This window comes from Plecotus auritus, assembly GCF_963455305.1.
Source record: "Plecotus auritus genome assembly, chromosome: 8".
In the NCBI taxonomy this organism is placed as follows: Eukaryota; Metazoa; Chordata; class Mammalia; order Chiroptera; family Vespertilionidae; genus Plecotus; species Plecotus auritus.
Window position 1 is genome coordinate 34,899,774 of NC_137782.1, and position 24,469 is coordinate 34,924,242.

At 38.1% G+C, this 24,469-nt stretch overlaps 1 protein-coding gene across 10 annotated transcripts in view; it reads right to left on the bottom strand.

Moving 5' to 3' along the window:
- The window catches only part of PTPRM (protein tyrosine phosphatase receptor type M), a 668,229-nt gene that overhangs the window by 244,014 nt on the left and 399,746 nt on the right, over positions 1-24,469 (bottom strand). For all 10 annotated transcript variants that reach the window (XM_080683128.1, XM_080683126.1, XM_080683127.1 and 7 more), the window contains 3 exons: positions 22,096-22,205; positions 14,295-14,496; positions 11,489-11,591 (listed from right to left, as the gene is read on the bottom strand). In XM_080683128.1, the coding sequence (XP_080539254.1) occupies positions 11,489-11,591; positions 14,295-14,496; positions 22,096-22,205 (415 nt within the window). The remainder of the gene's footprint in view (positions 1-11,488; positions 11,592-14,294; positions 14,497-22,095; positions 22,206-24,469) is intronic.

The window sequence follows — 24,469 nt, forward strand, 5'->3', positions numbered from 1 at the left end:
TCATCTCATACACTAGAGGGTGGCCGGTTCATTTCCCGGTCAGGACACATACCAGCTTGCGGATTTGATCCTGGGTCGGGGTGTTTGGGAGGTGACTGATCAATGTTTCTCTCTCACTTCAATCATTCCCTCTCTCTCTCTCTCTCTCTCTCTCTCCCCCTAAATATCAATTAAAAAATTACTGTCAAAATATGGGTTACTGTACTGTTAGAACATGGATCCTATTAAAGTGATAATCACAGTGTATTGGCAGTCTGAGTCTGGATTTACCTTAAGGGCAATGGTAAAACTGATGGACTGTTAAAGAGAATAAAAGATCCCTGCAGCCCCAGTGTGAGCACGAACTGGAGAGCTGAAAAAGCAACAGTAAGAATGAAGGGAGCAGAGGGGTGATGAAAAGTAAAGGAGAAATGGGGGGTGTGGTTAGTGACCCTGAGAGGTGAGAAGAAAGGCTGGTCTTCAAAGGAGTCAGTACAGGTACACAAGATTCTCGTCACCTTCCTGATGGAATCTGAATTTGTAGCAATGGCTTATTTGAAGGAGTCTTTCTGAATTTCTCTTCTCATTTAACAAAACAGAAGAGATTGATTCAAGGATAAAGGCAGGGTATTCTTTTATGCATATGCATTATATGGAAGGGTCAATGTATTTAACTTCTATTTAGAGATGAAAATGCAAATTAAAACCCTTCTTGTTCTAGATATTCTGACCCGTTAAAAGGCAGTTTTAGACCTTCAGCTTCTTACCTCTGAAAGTTTCAGTGATAATTACTTCTGCTAAGAAAGAGGTTCAATTCAATAAACATTTATTGCACACTTAATTAGGTTTGAGCTACTGAATGATGGAGACTAAATTATGAAAATCATTTTGCATTTCCTATTCTATTTACATACATTTTACATAATGATTAACCTAGGAAAATGCTCACTTGCAGCGTTAAATGCATAAATTCAATACTCCTGCATGCTGGTCAAACCTCATTTACCATGGGTGTGTTTTAAATGAATTTACTGGGATGGTCACCGTTTGCCTCCCTTTACCTTCTCTTAGGCTTTTTTATAGGTTGCTCCTCTCCTTGGTGGGCCTATACCTGTCTTCCAGCTCCTGACTGGCTACTTCTCCTTAGGGTCGCAGCTGAAATTGCACACTCTGACTCCCTTGTTGAGATATCACCCTTGTGTCAGATGCTGTTTCAGTGCCCTGGATTTTCCTCTGCAGCACATCATCCTAGTACAGTGATCTAGACATAAAAATATTCAATAGATGTTTGGTGACTGGATGAAGAATCCTATCTAATAAAAAGGTGATATGCAAATTAACCATCACTCCATCACAAAGATGGTGGCACCCAGTCCTCTCAGCCCCGCTGGAGTCCCCTAGTCCCAGGGGACAGGGGGTTGGCTGCTGCGAGCGGGCAGCGTGAGCGGCCTGGCAGAATGCTTGCTTTGTCGCCGTGGTGACGAGACAAGCATTCCGCGCCCGGCTGCAGATAGGCCTCTGGACCGCGGAGAGCCTCTGGGCAGCGGGCGCGGAGTGGCCAGGCCCCACAGAGAGCTATGTGCGCAGGGCTACTAGTGAATGAGTAATAGCCAAATGTCAACCCTAACATTCCCAATAACACTTTTCACTATTATAAAGGAACGAATTTTAATGAGATGCTCATAACTGCAGAGAGCTCTTAGCACGTCTCATTGAGCAGAGGAAAAAAAACAACACTGACACCAGACAGGAAAATACTTTAAGGTGAAAGTAGAGAAGTGAAAGATCTGGGTCATAGAGAACAACTCAAAAGGGATATGGTGATATGGAAAAAAAGCTAACATCCCTTCCTAATCCTTTTACTATTTACAATTTGAAGAATGGAGTGTTCATTAAGTAACTGAAAACTACATACAAGTAACCATCACAAGGATAATATAATAATATCATATATATATTTATGTATTATATTTTATAACATAAATGATAAAGCATAATATACAGTTAAAATCGTTTTTGATGAAACAGAAGGCGAATCAGTATTTCTGTATTCTCAACATAAAGAATCACATTGTATATATTTGTAAGTGCTGGCTGAGAAAATGTTCTGCTGAAGAGAATGATACGAAACAGAGGTCATTATATGACTGTGCCCCTCTCCCTGAAATAGGACCACGAAGCAGTGTCACGGGGGGTGAGTGGTCAGGTGCCCTCTGAGTGTTCCTGGGCTCTGAAAGGCGGTGCCTCTAAGCAGCGCAGTGGGTTAACGTTCACTCTCTGCCCCATAAGTGACTTTATCGGTCTCTTAGAACTTACAATATTTTCCTGCGTATATATGTGATTTTAACAACTTAAAAAAGTGAAAGTGAGGCACCTATACAGTCAAATCAATCTTTGTCACAATTTCCAAGATCCTCTCTCCCAAATGTTACCAGTCTTAGCTTGGAACACTGCTAGAAATGTATCTCTTACACTCCCTGGAATCAATCACTGTGATTGGGAAGACCCAGCAGTTCCTGCGAGAAATGGCATAGCAGCTCTGAGATTCATAAGGCAATGCGTTGTTCAGTTCAAGGCATTTGCAACCTTTTGGTGTTTAAAATTGTTCCACTGTTAACATTTATAGAGCGATGGGGGGAAAGAAACAGCATGTAACTCTCTCTGTTGTCCATGGAGAATGGAAATCAACTTGCATGTCCACCTTCCTCACCTGACGGATGGTTTCTGGGCTGCTGGTCAGTATGATGGGGATGCACAGCACTATCCGCTTGACCGCTAGGGAGGCAGTTGTGTATAATGTATGGCCTTCACTGTAAATGACACTCAAGGGCATTCGTGTAATCTCTAGTTCCAATCGCGGGCATTTATCTTTTCAGCGACAAGCACAGGTTCCTTTGGGCATAGTAGGAATGAGAAATCGCATGATCAAAACCTTGGTTCTTCCCTGGCTCCGGTCAGGAATTAGTCACAATCATCCCCTGAGTGTACTGGTGCCATTCCTTGAGGAGCTGAGAGAAGCACTGGCACTTTGGCTTTCAACAAGCAAAGACCCTGCCACATTCATTCAACAGGCCTTGCACACATACCCCAACTCCTCTGATAATCACTGCAAAGGTGACCAGCACAGGATCAGGGCAAAGCAGTTAGGGCAATGCAGTGAAAGGAAGGAAGAGAGAAACAAAAAGAGAAAGATCCAGAGGGTCCTTCTCAGCAAGACGGACGAATAATGCCACATGTTTACTGCTTATGAAAATTTGGATTTAGAAATAGTCATACAATTTGTAAATTATCAGAGTCATTGATAAGCTAGATTGTCAATTTCTAATGTTCTAGTATTCACTTTAACAGTACTTTAAATGGTTACCAATCACTTTGATTAGTAAACATAGTAAATACATTTTCTTTTTTTTCCTCTATAAAGGACTAAATGGTTTTGATTTCTTTAAATCTTGTTTCTAATAAAAATTAGCATTTGGCATTTACAAGGCCCCTTCCCTTTGTGACCTAAGAGGTAGCTATATACTAATGAGGTCCAATGGAAAAGGGAGGCTGGGAGGGCTCGCACAACCTGCAGACTGTGCCTCCTTGCCCGCTCCAGTGCCTGCGCCTCTGATCTACCTGCACTGCTGAGGCTGAGTCACTCATCCTTACCTTTTCCTTACCTAGAGCCTTGGAATGCCTTACTCAGTGCCACCACAAGCTCCTCTGCATCCCCAGAGCTTTGCACAGTGCTTGGACCCTAGTGAGTATCTGGTAAATGTAATCCTAGCAACTCCATGACATAAAAGGGCATTATCCCTGCTTTGGGAAGATGAACCCGAGGCTCAGAGGTGTTGGGAAATCTATAATGATCACACAGCTAGTGGTGAGAGAGCTGGAATTTGAAACTAGGTTTAACTACAAAGAGGATGTTCCTTCCCTATATCATGTGTTTCATTTCAAAGTTTAGTCCACAAATTATGTGGCCCAGAGTAATTATTTGAATGTTAGAATAGTTTTTTCCTTAGGATATGCCAAAGGAAGAAAGGGTGACTCTACCTTGTCTAAAAGGGTACATATGACACCTGACTCTATATTGTATATTAGGCCATAATGATATTGATTACTAATTATTGATAAATACAGTAGTTTCTAATTAATTGAGAGCATACCACTGTTTAGATCTGGAAATTATACATCAATTTCTAATAGGTGAATGTAAAATGAAGCTACTTTTATATGCATGTAACAGAATCTTTGCATCTGAAGGCTAACTTTTTGTTGTGAGGTTTCACACTGTAGTTTTTTCTTTCTAAAAATAGTATTGTCATTACAACAATAAAAAAATTAAGGGATAAACTATATTTGTGAACCAATAGTGATAAATATTTTCAAACCATTATTTAACTGGCTCCTCTGAGCCAGGATCAAACTCTTAGACAAAACTATTCTGATTAAAAAGATAATCTGTGGATTGTATTCTAACATAACCATGAGCTGGCACTTGAATCACAAGTATCTGTCTCAGAAGAAAGTGAAGGAAGATGCAGATTCTTCAGGGGTGAAGAGAACATGGAGACAAGCCAGGGAAATGTCACACTGGGTCTTCATGGGGAAGCCACACTGGGAACTTTCCTTTTAGAGTAATTATATACAGAAGATCAGTTTCCTTTTGCTTTATGCTTAAGTTTTTTCAGCAGATCTGATGATAGCCATAATTAACTAATGATTCAGGGTCAACAGCGAAACACCTAACCTTTTCAAAGAATTGTTTCACAGAACTGAGGCCTAGGGAAAGTTTATTACGTATTTATAATAGCAGTTCCTAAAAACTTGGAAATGCATAAATAAAGGTAGTCAGATGCAATCAAAATTTAAAATGCAGGAAAGATATCAGAATTTACAGAAATTCTATTTATGATTTTATTGGTAGAGACAATTGTTAAATCCTTAATTTATTTTTCATGTAAATTAGATTTTTCATTATATCAGATTTGAATAAAATGAGACACACAGAGGAAAAGTTAAGAGGACCAAAACAACACAAACCACCTACTGACCTGGCCTGAAGAATGCCGCACAAGGAAATAACACTTACATAGTATATGTTGTATTTAGTGTGTATGAAGTGTGGTTTGAAGTATTTTTTAAAAAAATTACTTCATACTTTTAAAAAAATATGTTTTTATTGATTTCAGGGAGGAAGGGAGAGGCAGAGATACACAGACACATCAATGATCAGAATCATTGATTGGCTGCCTCCTATATGCCCCCTACTGGGGATTGAGCCTGCAATTAGGGCATGTGCCCTGACCAGGAATCACACCTATGACCTCTTGGTTCCTGAGTCAATGCTCAACTCCTGATCCATACCAGCTAAGCAACCTCATAATCTTCACTAGAACCATATAATGCTGGTAACTCAAAGGCTCCTTGCAAGAAGCAGAAGAGAATGAGATGTCCAAGAAGGTAGTGTTAATGGAGTGAACATATTTTCCTTAGACTTACAGGTGGCAGACAATCAAAAAGATTGCTACTGCTTTAAAAAATATTTTTGGTCTATACATTATAACATCCAACTTCTAAACCATATTAAATCGTATGCCAACAATTTAAATTCCTAACATAGGAAACTTCTTAAACCAAAAATATATGTTTATCTCTACCTTTCATTAATAACAATGATCTCTTTTCTTGCTTTTATTGTCAAAAGATTTGTTTTGCAGTCCCATCTGAGGTGACACATTTTACAGACTTTCTGACTCCCACTCTGCTGCTGAGTCCCTTTAACAAAATCTGCTGGGTGATACCACCTGGGGATAAGAGTGCAGGCTGATGGCCCACAAGAATAAATCTCATTCCCCATATAGCTCTGGGATCAAATCAAACATTTTAAGGAAGTGCAACACATTACCTTAAAATAAATACAATTGCTTTATACTGCCTATTTATCTTCAATGGAATGAAAACTTGTCCTTCACCTAGTCCTCAGAAAACAGCATGGGTTTTTCAAAGGACAAATAACTTGGTAATGAGAAAAAATAGCATATTTTAATATACTTCTAATTATTTGTCTAATTTGTTACAAAAGAATATTTGATAAGTAGTTTGAGTAAATCAGGTGCTAGAAGTTAATAATGAGGCTTTAATATGTGCTCACATTTTCCTAGTTAACTATGTAAGGTAAAGCAGCTTAAGGAAAGACATGATAGAATTAAATGAAATAGCAGACATTTGCAAAGTCTACCACAATAATGCGTTCCAGGGAAAACCAATTAAATAAAAATCTGGACATATTATATAAAAATAATTCTTGATTTACATATAAAACTGATGTTATTATATGACACACATCTTTTTTAAAATCGGAAGTATTGCCTGGCTGATGATGTCAGTGGTTAGAGTGTCTGCTCAAGCACTGAAGGGTCAAGGGTTCGATTCCCACTTGAGGACATGTACCTGGATTGCTGGTTCAATCCCTGGTCCTGATTGGGGCATGTGCAGGAAGCAACCAATCAATCTGTCTCTCTCACATCGAGATCTCTCTCTCTCTCTGTCTCTGCCTCTCTCCCCCTTCCAACATTCCACTCTCTCTAAAAATCAATAGGAAAGATATCCTTGGGTGAGGATTAACAACAAAAATAAATAAATACATAAAACAAGAAGTGTTTTGGATGTATAAAATATTTATGCTTGCCATAATAGAAAATATTTCTTATCTCATTTGAAATCTTAAGTAGAACACAACCTTTAAAAAGTAAGGCAAATGTTTCTTCCATTCCTTATGCCCTTATCTCTTCTCTATTCATAAAGTAGCGAGGTTCCTATTTGCTCCCCGGATTCTCAGCTACAAAGAAGTATTCATAAGTTTCTTTTTAAATATAACCATTGAGGAAGCATTTGGTTGCAAGGACAACCATAATATAAGTTACCAATAACAATAAAAGCACAACATTAAAATAATTGGGGCTCCCTTTATTAGAAGAACAACAGAGTGGGTGCCATAAATTAAATTTACATTCACATGTTTAGGCATTTTTTTAAATATATATTTTTATTGATTTCAGAGAGGAAGGGAAAGGGAGAGAGAGACAGAAACATCAATGATGAGAGAGAATCATTGATAGGCTGCCTCCTCCATGCCCTCTACTGGGGATCAAGCCCACAACCGGGGCATGTGCCCTTGACTGGAATCGAACCCGGAACCCTCAGTCCGCAGGCCGACTCTCTATCCACTGAGCCAAACCAGCTAGGGCTAGGCATCAGTTTTAACGTTTGGGTTGCTGATGTGATTATTGCCCACCTCCCATCCCCATGGACAGACAAATCTGTAACAGGTATTTCCCCCATTTAATAATATCTCCTGAATGAATGAATAAAAAAAATAAGAACTTAATTTTTAACTTTTCACTGAGATATCAGAATGTTTGATTAATAAACATTTTCAAGCACTGAGTTTTAATTAAGAAGCCATGTAGCTCCAAAACATTTATAAACAAATTCAAGCAACAGAGTTGTGAGAACCAAAGTGAATCATTTGGAAGCATCATCTCCTAAAGCTGAAAAATGCGATTCTCTAGCACCGTGGTCGGCAAACTGCGGCTCGCGAGCCACATGCGGCTCTTTGGCCCCTTGAGTGTGGCTCTTCCACAAAATACCACGGCCTGGGCGAGTCTATTTTGAAGAGGTGGCGTTAGAAGAAGTTTAAGTTTAAAAAATTTGGCTCTCAAGAGAAATTTCAATCGTTGTACTGTTGATATTTGGCTCTGTTGACTAATGAGTTTGCCGACCACTGCTCTAGCATATAGACCATTAGAAGGGAATGATTAATATGTTAATAATATAATATATTATTAACAAGGAATATTGCAGTCATATCTATATCATAAATAAAGTCACAGAGGGAATTTTTGTTGTGTAAAGTTCATGTTAAATTCATTCTTTATTTAGAGGTGCTCTTATATACCTAAGTACAAGGGTTTTCACTGTTGGGTTGTGTCTGCATGTAATGAACAGTGGAGCGAAGAGAGAGAAAAGAGGTCGTTCTAAATGAGTTTCTCCCTGTCTTATTAAAGAAAACAAATTGCATCTATGAACAGACATTAAAATTCTGTCCTAGGTGCTAGTTTACCAGTGGAATGATGGAATTTGTGTTCTTCCTAGCCACCTACAGATTTAAATAATTGTATGTGACAGAGCTGAAGTGTTGATCAATAAAAAGACAACAGTCATTTACAGTGAGACTTTAGTGCAATTTCAAGAATCTGCACTAACCAAGCTGAGTGCTTGCAGCGGAATCAATACCTTACTTAGGGAAGAGCACCAATGAAGTACGACTGAATTTTAACACCGATGAATATGGATTAAAGAAAAATCAAATCAATTGAAAGAATGGGTTTTGGAAATCACACAATGACAGTATTTTTGAACACATAATACTGTGAAAAATCCAGGAAAGCCAACAGATGTTCACTTTCATCTCCCTTCTTTCTTCTAGTAGTTATCATTTGGGAAAAGCTTTCTTGTATTGCAGTTTGATTACATGTGCATTTTGCAAATTTCCAGATGTGTTCAAATGTTTTAATCTACATTATGGCTTTATATTTTAGGGTCCTATGATTCCCTAATCAGAGTTCTTATTTCTCTAAACACCAAATGCAATGGAAAATTTTCATATACCCCATTTAGTTTGAAAGTATTGTAGACTCCCCCTCTCCAAACTAGCTTTTCTAGCTATCTTAGTCTTCTATTTACTCAATAGATAATCAGTCCCATTTTGTTGTACTATAATAATGAATTCCTCGAAGAGAACATTTACTTTTCTGCACGAAATCTTTGACAGGTGAGATTGAGATAATTTCCTCTCTCAAATTTTTGCAATAAAATTTACCCGTTCAAGACAAGCATCCTTGCAATAAAGGTAGTATCCACAGTGTATTTTCCTGTAATACTTACTGAATATTGTCCCATAAGAAATGAAACTGAATGCAGCATATGGATTTAGATAATGAACATGGATCACAAATTTATTAATGTTAAGATGCTAACGTGGTGGATGAAGGTATAATAGGGGGCAGAATACAAAGTGACCCTGTCAAATTCCAGGGATATTTAGCTAATAACAGGATGATGTTTACTAGAATCAAAGCAGAGCAGTTATGAACTTGGAACATAAGGCAATATGACAATTGTGAAAGAAAATGTGACAACCTAAACTGAACTCTTAGAAGAGATAAAGAGTCGGGCCTGATGAAATGATGTGAGATCTGGGGTGAAAGCTATGTATTTTGCATACTCTGACAAGCCTTTGAATCTGTATTGTTACAGGCATAAGAATAAGAAGTCTGAGGATATCTATAATTAATGAACTAGCAAGGCTTCAAAAATCTCCAAAAAAAACTAGAAAGGTTTAAATGAAAACAACAATAAAACAATGCTTTAGCAACACATATGACAGAAAATAGGAACAGTAGTTTGAAATACAGGTGAAAATTTAAAAAGATAAGGGAAGGCGGACTGGGAAGAGGACTAAGGTGGATTGCCCGAAGGAATATTTTTGGAAACTCAGACTTGAAAAGATCTGTACAAAGACGTGGATGGAAGTCTGACAGAAAGGGTTTGAAGGAACAATGCAACAGGAATAGAAAATATGTAAAATGAGTTTATATAGAAATAAAGTAGAATAGGGAATAGCTGGCTGTTTGGAGAAATGGCTAGGATTTCAGCTTCCTTCAGTTTGGAGGCACTGGATGTGAGTGACCTTTACCCTTTCATTTTATCGTGATGCTTCTACTGTAGAACACAGACTTCCATACTAATGGCCCACTGTTCCTGAGTCTGGGCAATTGTTAAATTGGTTAGAAAAAATGATGTTCTGAAGGCCATGGTCAGAGCATCAACTTCCATTTAATAATAATTCAGCCTTCCAGAGTGAAAAAGGAATGACCCATGGCCAAGTACCCCTGGGTCTTGGACAGCCATCTAATGAGTGTGTGCCTTGGGTCATTCAGATGAGTGCAACCAGTCATCACCACACACAGATCAACCCCAGTGGCATCACGTTCTAGCAGTAATGATATCCAAAATTTGGAATAGAGCTTTTAAATATTCCATAGTGTTTTCACAAACTACACTACACCTATGAATGGCAATCCCAAATCCTTTATATGAGTTATGTTGAGTGAGTTAACAGAGTAAATTATTTCCTACAATATTGTAGATTTTTCAAATTGTGATTCTACCTTAATGTGACTTCACTATCACATTTTATTCTGTTCTTACTCTTGACTCTGTGGACTAAAATTAGTATATATCTCATCAGTGGTAAAAAAAAAAAAAGTCCAACTAATCACTGTATGATACTATATGAAAACATGATAAAAAAGAGCCAGGTTTCAAAGGGTTAATGAAATAAAATTCTACAACAGGAACATGGAAACAAATCTGACATAGCCTTAATTGTGACTGTAAATGTTCCCTTAGTGTATGCTATTGAAAGTAATAGATTATTTTGAAGGAAATCACTTCTGATAGTACAGCATATCTGAATCCCTCTGAAACAAGTAGAAATTTCATTTATATAGATTAATGAGCTTATGACAAGTTCATATTCAAGAGTTATTCAGGCATTCCTTTGCTCCTTCATAGGAAGAATAAATTTATTTTATTCATCCACTGTAAAAGTTACACTTTGTAATTTCGTAGCTAAATAAATCATCATGGAATGAGAAATGAGACCTACATATTGGTAAATAAACTTAAATCTGTTCAAATAAAGACTTCACAATGCTCTTTCCATGAGTCTATTGCAGTGACTTTCAACCATTTCATCTCATGGCACACATAAACTAATAACTAAAATTTTGCGGCACACCAAAAAATGTGTTACATATTTTGCTGATCTGACAAAAATAGGTATTATTTTGATTCATTCATACCAAACGACTATTGTTGTGTTGGCTGTTGTCATTTTTTTTTTTTAATTTGACAATCTACAAAAGAGGTCAGTGTCCCAGACTAAATAGTCAGGTATTGCATTTTTTAAAAATTCTTGCAGCACACAGGTTGAAAATTTCTTGTCTATTTCTTAAAAAAAATTGTACAACACATAGTCCACTGAGAAAGTAGCCAATTTATGAAATTTAACCAAACTTAAACCCCAGGTAAACAAACAAAGAAAAGATCCACTTAAAGAATAGAGCTCAGGATGAAAAAGCCAAGTGCCCTTGGGTAACTAAATTGCTGCAAGCAATTGCAAAGCCACCTTGCAACAGACTGGGGCTTTTGTTCCTCATCTTCAAAGAACAACCCCCTTGTAGCCCAATCAAACTTTATACAGTACTTGATCACTGCACATCAAAGCATTTTCCTTTTCCTCAGTCATATCTTATAATTAGAACTAATGCAGATAGGGGTTTACATGCTGACTGAGGTTGGTTGCAAATCCCTAGAAAATGCATTCAAGAAATTAATCAATTTCATTTTGGTTTTCATGCCTCTAGAGCCAGCCCATCCCTTCCCTGCTCAGTACCTGACAGGCGCGCCTCTGCTGTGTGCAGGTTTCAGCATGACTGTCACTGTATTGTCAGTTTGATTCAAAGGGGTCTCAAGTTCATAAGCCGGCATAGAGGGTGCTGGGGAAAAACGCGTAAGATGGGAGACTCATTATTTCTGGTTTATATTTCCAGTTTTCTGTCTACTTTCATTTACAAAAAAACACACAAAACATTAAGAATACTATGCACTTAGATTAAATTGCAGCTATCAACTGACCATGAGCAGCCTTTATGTAAATACCTTACACAAAATATCAGGGACAACTGATAAAACCACCACAGGTTAACTTCTTTGATCTCAGAGATCAAAGCTGGGAGAGAGCATTCACAGGACTTGTGAGTTGTTCTGTTTCTCAATGTTCTGTTTCTCAAATTTCTGTTTGGATTCTTGCTAAATGGGTGTGGTGAGCGTGTGAAAATCCATTGAGCTGTACACTTATAATTTGTGTTCTTTTCTTCAAAAAATATACTTTCAATGCACATTTAAGAAATAATTACTAGAATCATAGCACTGAACTTTACAGTTCTTCCAGGTAAGTCGAGGCTTTTTGAAATTAGTGACCACTGGTGGGCCTCAGGCAAGCAAGGAGTGAAAAAGATATGGGGATTGAAGTAAGAAAATCAGGGGTTTGACTTTTCCTGGTGCCTTATTTTAACCAACATAAGAGCTGGGGCACATTATCTCTGGAGCCTTAGTTTACTCATCTTTAAAAGTAGAAAATTACCCTCTAAGGTTGTTATAGGAATTCAAAGAGATAGAGATAAAGAGAGCCAGACAAATATAATTCTACAAATGTTAGTTCTCTTCCTAATGTGAATACTATTTCCAAGGCCATTTCCTTGCATTCTTTTTTTTTCTAGATTGTTAGCTCTCATTAGGAGAAGATAACAGAGCTGTTGGGTAATTCTGTCATCCCCATGGACAAGGGAAATCACCTCATAAAGGCTGGGATGTGAGTGTGCACCTGTTTTTTTACGACCACAGGTATAGGGACCTGATGAGAAACTAGAGATCATTTTTTACAAATACAGTTTTTAAATCTCTGAAATATAAAAAGCTCTTACATAAAAGACATGGGTTATATCTCAGTTCCATTTATTGGATTTCCTCAGCATTAAAAATTAACTCCAATGCTCTGAAAATTAACTTGAATTCATAATACAGAATTACATTTTGTATAGAGAGTAGCTCTCTCTCTGAGATCCATGAAAGTAGAAAATAGGGGCCCATAATTTGTAATTTTTTTGAACTATAAAAATTACATAGTTATTCTTGATGAGCTTGGGTAGGCTAATTAAAATGTCAATTACCTTTGCTTTCGAATAGAATTGTTTGAACTTGGTGGGCTAACAGTGCTTTGGACTCATATCAAGCAGAATTTTTATTTAATAAACATGGTAAAATGAATTATTTTCCTATAAGAACACATCCTTTAAGATAATAATCTTTTTAAAGTGGTATCCATAGGGGAAAGTTACAAAAAAAAGAAAAAGAAGGAAAAAAAAAAGGGCTTGGAAGTATACACATTGGTACACATTTCTTCTTTAAATCTTCATGATAAAATCCATGCAGCAGCCAATATCTTAAATTACATTTGGGGGCAAATTCCTTGATCAAAGTCAGAGAGGGAGTACATAGAAAAATTATAACTAGAACCCATACTTTTAGATTGCAAGTCCAGTGCTGTTTCTACTCAGTCATCTGTACAACCCATGTCATTTTCCTAACCTCCCAAGGCCTTCTTCCTCTTTTCCAACTCTCCATGTTGTTCTAACAACCTAAGGCTTCAGATCAAATATCAAGTCAAGTTTATGCTCACAAATAAAATCTTACACAATAAAAATTTTCCCTTTAAGTTATAATTGCTTAAAAACAAAGTTCCAAATCTTCTCCCTCAAAACCCAGTAGAATACTTACAGTACTCTAGTTGTATTTCCCTTCCTTTATTTCCTAACGAAACCTTTTATAAAACAAGGAATGAGGGACAATATATATATATGAAAACCAGGCTAATTATTATATAGCTACCCCTGACTAAGTTATCTCCCTCACCCGCCTTCTGCTCATCTACCCCCAACCAAAACAATCAAAGCCCAAACTCAAATATTTCCCCTCTCATACCCAAGGGGGGAAAAATGGAAAAAGAAAATGCCCATGGAATGTGTTTATTGCTGTTACATATCCCATACCAGATGGCAACTCCATTTCCTCTAGTCTGAAGCACAAAGAAATTTTCTGCACAGTTGCATATGCCCAGAAATATTTCTCAAATTATGTATTTTGTTGGATGGTGTAATTGAGATAACAAACAAAAAGCTGGAGGCCCTAAGTGCCTGGAGCAACTTCTCTGTGGTCGTTTGTCTCTTTAGGACCTGAAACTGCTAATGGTGAAGGTCCCAAGGAAGGCTGACCCTCTGGCACTGAGCTCCATATAGCGCTGCCTTTTCTGAGCACTCAATCATTCAGGGCTCATTACAGAGATTTTTCCAGCACTGATGCTCTGGTAATTTGGGGATAAGAGTGAACAGAACAGAACTTTCTGTTCATGTCCCAGTGCTCCAATGCGAACTGTGGAAACAGTGGCTACTTCTTAACACAGAAGGATCTTAAGCTCCAAAATAATAAATATCTGTAATATTTCATTTAATTCCACAATTCTGATTTTCAGATATCTAAAAGTATTCATTTGAATACAATGTGTCAGTTTGGGTGAGCTCTGCATACTCGACAATGGGAATGAAAATGTCACTTCTAAAAAAGACATAACTCTGATAAAATACCTGATATTTTCGTGGTAAACTGATTTGTTGCTGGAGGTCCAAAACCCTTAGCTGTGCTAGCTCGGATGGTAAAGGAGTACGTTGTCCCTGGATACAATCCAAAAAACAGGAAATGGGTTTCATTTCCCAGTTTTGAAACTCTGCCACTTTGATTGGATAAGTCTATTTCCGGGTCGAAGGAACTGACTGCTTTGTAAGTGATCTGCAAGAGAATGAGAATGTGATTAAATATCTGGAGCAGGTAGTTCAAGATTGCATCTTTATCCAATAAAGCCTTCTGATGTATGCACTGTCAGGCACTTTAGGATAAGCTCTCTTATCCCTTTAGACTCTTCAAATCCTGGATCCAGCGAAGGGGCACAGGAACTCAGCCCAAACTCTTATGAGTTACTACTTTTATAGACAGAGGAACTTAAAGCCAGTAGATTAGAACATAAAGGATGAGGTCAGGTTTAACCTAATACCTTGAAGTTGTTTGCTTTCAAAATGTCATTTTGGAAAACAACACTAAAAAATACAAAATAATAAAATATACAATGAGCTCAAACAGGTAAGACCATGACAAGGGTAAGGCCTCATCTCTCTTGCAGTGGCCACAGTTGGATTTAGTACTGAATAGGATTATGGTCTCCTGGAAACAAGGACACTTTTCAGCATTTTTAATCAATGTGGCCAAAGGTATCTGCTTCAAAAATAAATCCTAAACACGTGTCAGTAGCTGCTGATGCTATGACGGCAGTCCTCATGACAGGTAATATTTGCGTCTTTTCTTTATTGCTCTTCAATAGATGGCAGGCTGGAAGTATTTTGTTCTGTACCGTTGAGTATGGTAACCACTAGCTACAAGTGGTTATGGAGCACTCGGAATGTGGCTAGGGAGATGGAAAAACTTAAAATGTAATGTAATTTAATTTAAATTAACTAAAGTTCAAATTTAAATTGCCACTTGTGACTAGGAGCTGCCATTTCCAACAGTGCAACGCTAGAAGCTTTCGCCACATAACAGGTGTTTGAAGCACACTGGGTGAGTCGGATATGTGTGAAAATAAATATAACTATAACATAGGTGCCTTTAAATTTTTCCCTTTCAAATGAATTTTAAAAGAATTTCACTCTAAGTAGTTCATCAACTATTCAAGAACATACATTTTAGTGGTGATTACTAACTTCTACCAGTTGTAATGACATAATTTTTAAATGTGGCATATTCAAAGTTTTAAATTACAAAACTTAGCACTCTTCTTGCTTTTAAATAGGTAAACTGACTTATAAATTATGTGCATGAATGCTAACACTGTTATTACACGAAGTGATAGCTCACATTCTTTCTTCCTGTATTCGTACCATGTCATTACAATTAAGGAGACCGCTCTGAAAGAATATTTAGATTGAGTCAACTGAGCTTTGGAAAGAAACTGTTTGCTATATATATTAATCTCTGCAGTGACTGGCACTCTCAGAGTCAGGCAGCTTGTCTGTTGTTAACCCTCTAGCATATTTCCCTCACAAGGCTACTCTGAATCAAGAGACAAGAACATGGCTCCACCAGCTTGGCTCAGTAGTTGAGCGTCGACCTATGAACCAGGAGGTCACAGTTTGATTCCAGCATATGCCTGGATTGTGGGCTCAATCCACCGTGTGGGGTGTGCAGGAGACAGCTGATGGTTCTCTCTCATCACTGATGTTTCTGTCTCTCTCCCCCTCTCCCTTCTTCTCTGAAATCAATAAAGTATATATTTTTAAAGAGAGAGAGAGAGAGAAAGAGAGAGAGAGAGAGAGAGAGAGAGAGAGAGAGAGAGAGAGAGAGAGAGAGAGACAAGACCATGTCTACCACCCAGCTGCTGTGGAAGAGACTCAGCAATGTCCCTGCTGTGTGCTTAAGTGCTTATTTTAGTCCTCCATTCTAATAGCCCCAGAGGATGAGCTAAGCTATGGCAGCATAATTGCTCCCCCAAAGTTTATTTATTCATTCAGTCAGCCATGTGAAACATATTAACTGCATGCCTCCTTATGTATCAAGCACTGTGCCTGAGCTGGGGTCTCATATGGAGATCCAGACTTGGTACCTCCCCTGGAGGAGGGAACAGTCTGGTGGGGAAAGGGATAAAAATTCAACAATGATGATACAGTATAATTAAAATAAGGGCTAGCACTGCCCACCAGGACTAGGTTAATCGTCTCGTTAATTTTACTGCCTTGTTGAAAACTTTAATGGGGCACAAATGTATATGGGACAAAATCCAAGCTCCCTAACTTGGTGTTTAAGATCTACCCTCCCCAGGTTTTATTTCTGAATACTTGACATGATGACATTATATTACCTTCTGTCCTGGTTACTCTTCTATGAACACTTCCTGGGCTTCTCTCACCCTGCTTTTGCTCACTAACTTTTTGCCTGCCTGGAACACCAGAGTAGTTCTGTCCTGTTTTCTCTCCCGCCTCAGATTCATTCATCCCATTCAAATGCTGATTAATTGAACACACACACTGTGAGCACTGTGGTCAACAGGTAGATACGGCCCTGCCCTCAGGTAAGAATCTGGACTGGGATGGGTGAACTGGAATGGGTAGAGAGACAATAAGTAAGTAAATAATTTAAAAAACACTAGGTTCTATAGAAGAAAAAGAGGGTGTCAAGATAAAGAATATTGGGCGGGGGGTAGAAGAGGAGTTTTGCTTTCTGTAGTTTCATTATCCAGGGTTAACTACAGTCTGAGAATATTAAATGGAAATATCCAGAAATAAATAATTCTTAATTTTTAAATTGCATGCTCTTCTAAGGAGCATGACAAACTATATATACATCATCCCACTCCATCCCGCCCAGGAACATGAATCATCCATTTGTGCAGGGTCTCCACTCTGAATACAATCTCCACGTCCTGGGGTCACTTAGCCTTCTCAGTTATCAGATCCACTGTCCTGGTATTGCAGTGCTTGTGCTCAAATGATCCTTTCTTTACTTAATAAAGCACAGGAGTAGTGCAACTGGCAATTTGGCTATGCCAAAGAGAAGCCGTGAAGTGCTTCCTTTATGTGAGAAGATATGTGTGTATAGGAAAAAACATAATATATAAAAGGTTTAGAACTATCCACAGTTTCAGGCATTCACTGGGGGTCCTGGGGTGTATTCATTACAGATAAGAGGGGACTCCTGAATAGGAAAATGCAGCATGATGTGATACTTTAGAAGGTTTTTGAAGGAAAAAATATCCCATATACATGGCTTATTAAATTCCAGGAGAAAAATAATGGGAGATGTGGTAATAAATATAAACTGGGATTAGCTCATGGGAGGCCTTGACTATCACAATGAAACTTCTTAACATGGCCTATAGATTCTACTTCTTTCTATACTACTACCTATCTCAGTCAATAGTGATTAGCTGAGCCCAGTTATCCAGGTGGGATCTTTAAGTGTCTTCCTTCAACTCTTGATCCATCAATTATCCACTCAGCTGACACTGCGCTCTATACTCTAGCCACACACTAAGTTTATTTGCATTTGGTACTTATTCTCTTTGTAGTTAGTTGCTGTTAGAACTGTTGCTTCTAGTAGAGAAGGGGCAGTACTTTTTATACTTTTGTCTTCTTCTAATACCTTACATATACTAAATTAAAAAACAAACAAACCACTAACATGATGTGTTACTCTCATGACCAGGAGTCTGGAGTTTCCTCACTAGGCAATCATGAGCTATATACATTTAGTGAGTTACAATTAAAATACTTGGATATATATTCTTGTTCATTTGGGAGTATTACTGACGAATAAAATTCTAGAAATAGGCTTGATATATAATGTTTAAATTTTGATAAGACATTTCATAAATCTACAGATGTAGAGGGCCAACTGTATGCCATTTTATATAAGGGATTTGAGAATCTGAGGTTTTTGTTATCTACAGAAGGTCCTGGAACCAATCCACTGTGGATACCAAGGAATAACTGTTAAGTTTTTGGGGAGTCAAAAGTTACATGTTGATTTTCAATTGCAGAGGGTTGGCACCTCAACCCTCATATTGTTTGAGGTTCAGCTGTACTCAATAATGTTTTCCCTATTTTCATCATATATTCTTACTGTTTAATTTTTGTGTTTAGATCATGTATATATTTGGTATTTATTTTTGTATGGTGTGAAGTGGGGATTTTATAAGGCATATTATTCTTGTATTCATAAGTAAACTTGCACTACAATTTCTATCTTGTATAATTTTGCAAGGACATGCATCTAGATGTTAACAGTAGTTATCTCTGAAATGGGAAATGGGGAAGCAAGGATATTTTATTTTGAATACTTCTGTACTAAAATATCCTTTCAATAAAATAATTCCATAAAAATGAAAAAGAATGCAATTATCAGTCCAGGTTTTAGGAAGATGACTGATAAAATTAAGTGGCTGATTGGGACACAGGTATAAGAAGGGTTGGAGCTAGAACAAAGTGGGAAGAAGGGTAAGAAAAGGCTAGTTCCAGAGGCTAACGATGGACGTCAAGGGACTATAAAGGAGAGGGCAAAGAATAACAGCAGAAGAATATTTGAACTCTGTTAATTGCCATAATTCCTGGCAAAAATGGCATTGTCAGCATTTTCCAATCATTAAAGGTTGGTGTGTCTTTCATAAGAGGAAAGTAAAGAGAAAACTTGAGAATAACCTGAACTTACAGCATATTCATTTATAACATCTACATCATTCAATCTGTTTTTCTTCACTCCTTCTAAAATTATCTAAGTGTGCTCCCTACCTAAGAAATACCTGTATCATATTTTTGCTAAGTTTTCTTCCAACTATGATAATTAAGCTCTCCTTTGAGTTTTTACCTTTGGTCAAATGTGTTTCTATGACAGAATACACTGTTCCTAAAGCCCCTGCTTCTCTCTGGGCTATCATTCTACTTCTTTAGCATGATATCTGTCCCAAGAGACTGTAGTCCTCCAGAGTGGGGACTGAGTCTTGTTCAACATCAGTCCTTGGCTCCAGGAGGAAGCTCAGCCTATCGTTTACTCTGGCACACGCTGAGTGAATCACAGTGTGCAGAGCTTCTTAGCTAAAGAAGAGCTCCCTCCTGAGACCTCATCTATGGCCTACCTTGAGGAACCCAGAACTCTCTCCTTCCTACTTCTAGAAAACATGGACAAAGGAGAGAAATATTTGGTAGTCAGAAAACGATATATATGTGTGTGTATATATATATACGTATATGTATATATGCACATATATACACACATACTAGAGGCCTGGTGCACAAATTCTTGCACAAGTGGGGTCCCTTGGCCTGGCCTCTCATCAGGGCCAAGTTGCCCAGTCCTGATTGAGGCTGGCTGACCAGAGGGAGGGACCATGGGGGGTTGGCCAGCCATGGAAGGTTGGCTGTGGGAGTGCACCGACCACAAGAGGGCAAATCCTGCATTGAGCGTCTGCCCCCTGGTGGTCAGTGCATGTCATAGCTACCAGCGGGTCATCCAGTTGTAATGGTTGCTTAGGCTTTTATATATATAGACTACTAGAGGCCTAGTGCATGGATTCGTGCACCAGTGGGGTTCCTGGGCCTGGCCTGTGTGGGGATAGGGCTGAAACCAGCTCTCTGATATCCCCCGAGGGGTCCCAGATTGCAAGAAGGTGCAGGCCAGGCCGAGGGACCCCACCGGTACATGATCAGGGCCGGGGAGGAACCACAGGTGGGCTCCAGGGTGTGTCCAGCCCATCTTGCTCAGTTCCGATTGGCCGGACCCCAGCAGCAAGCTAACCTACTGGTCAGAGCATCTGACCTGGTGGGCACCCAACTGCTCACCTGCCTGCCTGCCTTATTGCCCCTAACTGCTTCTCCTTGCCAGCCTGATAACCCCCTAACCACTCCCCTGCCAGCCTGATCGACGCCTAACTGTTCTCCTGCCAGCCCGATTGTCCCCAACTGCCCTCCCCTGCAGTCCTGGTCACCCCCAACTGCCCTCCCCTGCAGGCCTGGTCACCCCCAACTGCCCTCCCCTGCAGGCCTGGTCACCCCCAATTGCCCTCCCCTGCAGGCCTGGTCACCCCCAATTGCCCTCCCCTGCAGGCCTGGTCGCCCCTAACTGCCCTCCCCTGCCAGCCTGGTCACCCCCAATTGCCCTCTCCTGCCAGCCCAGTTGCCCCCAACTGCCCTCCCCTGCTGGCCCGGTTGCCCCCCAACTGACCTCCCCTGCCGGCCATCTTGTGGTGGCCAGCTTGTGACAACGTCACACAAGGGCGTCACACAACGCCACCTAGGCTTTTATTATATAGGATTACTTAAGCCTGGTTCACACATTTGACATTTTCTCTTTGGTATCCACAAAAATGAACCAACCTGCTTTACTTGCCAACATCTGATTTTTAAAACTCTGATTTATGACACATTCACATATCACCATTGTAGTAGCATTTAGATCAGTGTTCAACTGGGAGATCCTAGCTGCTAAAGTCAGGGAGATGAATGGGTTCTTCTTTTGAAATATTATTCCTATTGTTTTCACATTAAAGTTACTTTATTACACAAAGATATATGTCCACTGAGATCAGTCCATCTAGATAACAACATAGGATATGTGGAGTTATTTCTTAGAACTTTAGTTGATTTTAAAGCCTAACATTCTATATCTTTTCTGGCAAAAAAAAAAATAAAAAAAAAATTGACTATTCTTGATTGCAAGAATCCCCAAAACTGAGACTTGAAAATGGTCATGGCAAAAATATTAACTAAAAGATTCTGTTAACTGAGAACTAAAGTACGAACTTGTTTGAATTAATTATAAACCTTAGTTCTTTGGATCTAGCCATGATTTTCATGATACCTGATTCATTTACAATGAAGCAGCCAATAAAAAGCATCAATAACTTAACATGATAGCCATTTTCTTTTATCTCTTATTTTACTTCATTTAGCTTTCTACTAACAATAATTTTTTTTTCCATTTCAATACCAAATTTCAAAAGTTATAAGGAAACATCAATGTGAGGCTATTTGGGTCAGGAGAGGGGTTCAGCAGTGATTACTGTCTGACAGCTCTTCTGCTCAGGCTTTTGTCAGTAGTTCTGAAAGGTATTCAAGCAGAGATGCCGTAGGAGGAACTGTCGCAATTTTCAGAAGCTGAACAACATATAATTTTGTTGAATTTGCATTCAAATAAATGCTTGCTTCAAAAATGCACCTGCTTGTTTCTATGACAATAGGCATTGTAAAATGATGCTCATATAGATTGATGACGACTGTCACCCCGTTATTGCTATTATTTTCTTTCTTGAACAATTCATCAAATTCTTCTGTTACCTATTATTCAACCATTTGATATGCCTCAGTAGACAAAACCATGTCACAGAAGTTTTAATGTATGTTTTGCTAATACTAAAAAGGCAAAAGACATTCTTCTATTATTACTTCTGAGACAACATCCATTGATTTTGCTAATTGGATAATCAGCATTCTTCTGTGATTCAGTAGTAAAATATTTTATAGTCAGCAAGAATAGGATTCTGTGGGTACCTCTTAATCAATGTATACTTCAAAATACTTACTGTTTTAATAAAGTTGATTCAAAAATATGTTATCATATATTTTTATGTATATTATATAATCTGGAAACATCCAAATCATTATAAATATGCATCTTAAAATATATATAATTCAAAAACTCATTTTTAATATTTTTGCTTTTATACAGTAACCACTATAACTATTAAAAGACTAAACTTCTTCAAAACATGATGCCATTATGCATTTCTATGACAGCCTATCATAGAAATTATAATAAAAATTAAATTACTAAAAAATGCATATACTACACCTCATATAAAGTGATGACACCATATGTTTGAATTGGTTCTCGCCATTGAAGGAATATCTTCTCTTCAAAGGTACTTCCTTGAATGGATTCAGTAGGAACAGCACCTGGCACTGTAAGGGGGAAAAGCAATAAATGTTTAAGTAACAAACCAAAAAAAGAAATAGTTTTCTAGACTTGATAGGTAGTAAACTCTCTATTGAGGCACAATATTTTAATAATCCATAGACACACTGAATTTAAAAAAATCTAAAATTCAAAACCATTTTGACTATACTGTCATTATAAAGAAAAAACATTCCCTCATGTTTTCTTTAAAGTTTGAATCAATTAGATGAAACTCAATAATCATCTTTCATATGAGCTTTTTCATTCTTCAAAAATAAATTAAGGCATCCATGGAGAAATCAGAATTCCCACACATTGCTTGTAAGAGTATAGACTGGTATAGCCATTGTAGAAAATAATGGTAGTATTTAAGTAAATTTAAGAAGGCAGCTATCATACAACATTAATAATTCAAACTCCAGGCATATTCCCTAGTAATATTTTTGAACATAGTACCAGGAGACATATACTAGGATGTGAACATAGCAGCATTTTAAAACAAAACCAATAAAATTGAGAAAAACCAAATAGTTTAATTATTTCATATTCACACAATAAAACACAAAAATGATTGAAAATGATGACAGCTTTATGAAGGACCTGATACTTGAGGAGAACTGGGTAGCAGAGGAGATGGAATTGAGAGGCAGCCATGAAGAAAGGCAGGTGGTGGATGACAACAGGAGATGAGGAAGAGCCCAGGATAAAAAGTGTGGCATAAAGGGCCAATGCCGAGGGGACATTTTTTCAGAATGAACTGCAGTGATAAAGTCAGTAGTTCTAGAGCGTAAGTCAAGAATACAGAAGACCTTGAAAGTCAAGACTTGGATAAAGAGAGTCATTGAAAGTTCTTATGTAGAGAGAAACAAGATGTAAATATATTTCAAAGATGAGTTTAGTGAGTGAGTAGTGTGGCATTAGAATGGGAAAAAGCTGGGACCACAAAGAAAGGGCAGAAATTATTACAGAAATTTCAGTACAAAATAATGAGGATCTGAATATAGGTTGTGGAAGTTGAGAGACAAGAGCAATCTAATATCATGGAAGTAGAAACAACAGGAGTCAGGACCAAATTAAACATTGAAATGCAGGGGAGAAAGGGTCAAGAGATGACCTGTTGACAATGCTGACACCTTCATTCTTATTTCATGGGAGATGAGGAAGACTTGGAGAATTAGAAATATAAGTTCCAGTCTCAGCCCTGACTGACTACTATAAACTAATACTCTTAACAAAAATCCTATATAATAAATGGCTAATATGCAAATCGACTGAACTGAGGAACAACCGGTTGCTATGATGCACACTGACCACCAGGGGGCAGACGCTCAATGCAGGAGCTGCCTCCTGGTGGTCAGTGTGTTCCCACAGGGGAGCACTGCTCAGCCAGAAGCCAGGCTCACGGCTGGCGAGTGCAGCGGCGGTGGCGGGATCCTTTCCTGCCTCTGCGACAGCACTAAGGATGTCCAACTGCTGGCTTAGGCCTGTGGAGAGCAGGCCTAAGCTGTCAGTTGGACATCTCCCGAGGGCTCCTGGACTGCGAAAGGGCACAGGCCAGGCTGAGGGACCTCCTCCCACCCGAGTGCACGAATTTCATGCACCGGACCACTAGTAATTGTAATAAAACAACTATTTGACAGCAAACAACTATTTTAAGCATAGAAGAACTTTATGGGAATATAAAATAAAAGAGAAGGATGTGGGTGAATGCCTCATTTCCATGTTTTTCTTCTTTAGCAATATTCATGGTATTGGATAGGCAATAAACACTTAAAGCACCTTTTTAGCTCTTTACATGAAATAATAAAGTATCATAAATATTTAATTTGTTATAATTAATGATCAAGATCATAATCAGCTACATGAAGATACAAAAAAGTAAACATGTATTTTTCCCCAGGAATAAGTAAGTATATTCATTTAATGAGCTTTCCAAGTTCTTTTGAAACTTATTCTGATGCCTGACAAATTAACTCTAGGTCAGATATATGACATACTACCACTGTATTTTATGTGCTGTATGAACATGTGATTGTATATGAGAGTCCCTTATATAATCAGTATAAAAGCACATTTATATCCATGCTATGAGATTCAAGGTATAATTTTACTATTTTAAATTATTTTAGAGATTAATTGTGTATTCACTTTATTGATGAGTTTCTGGTAATGTGCATAGTATATTAGTTAAATTCTTGTTTATTAAGTTAATATCCAATTACAAGACTGTTCCTATGGGAAAATATGATCTATTTCATGACCGAAAACC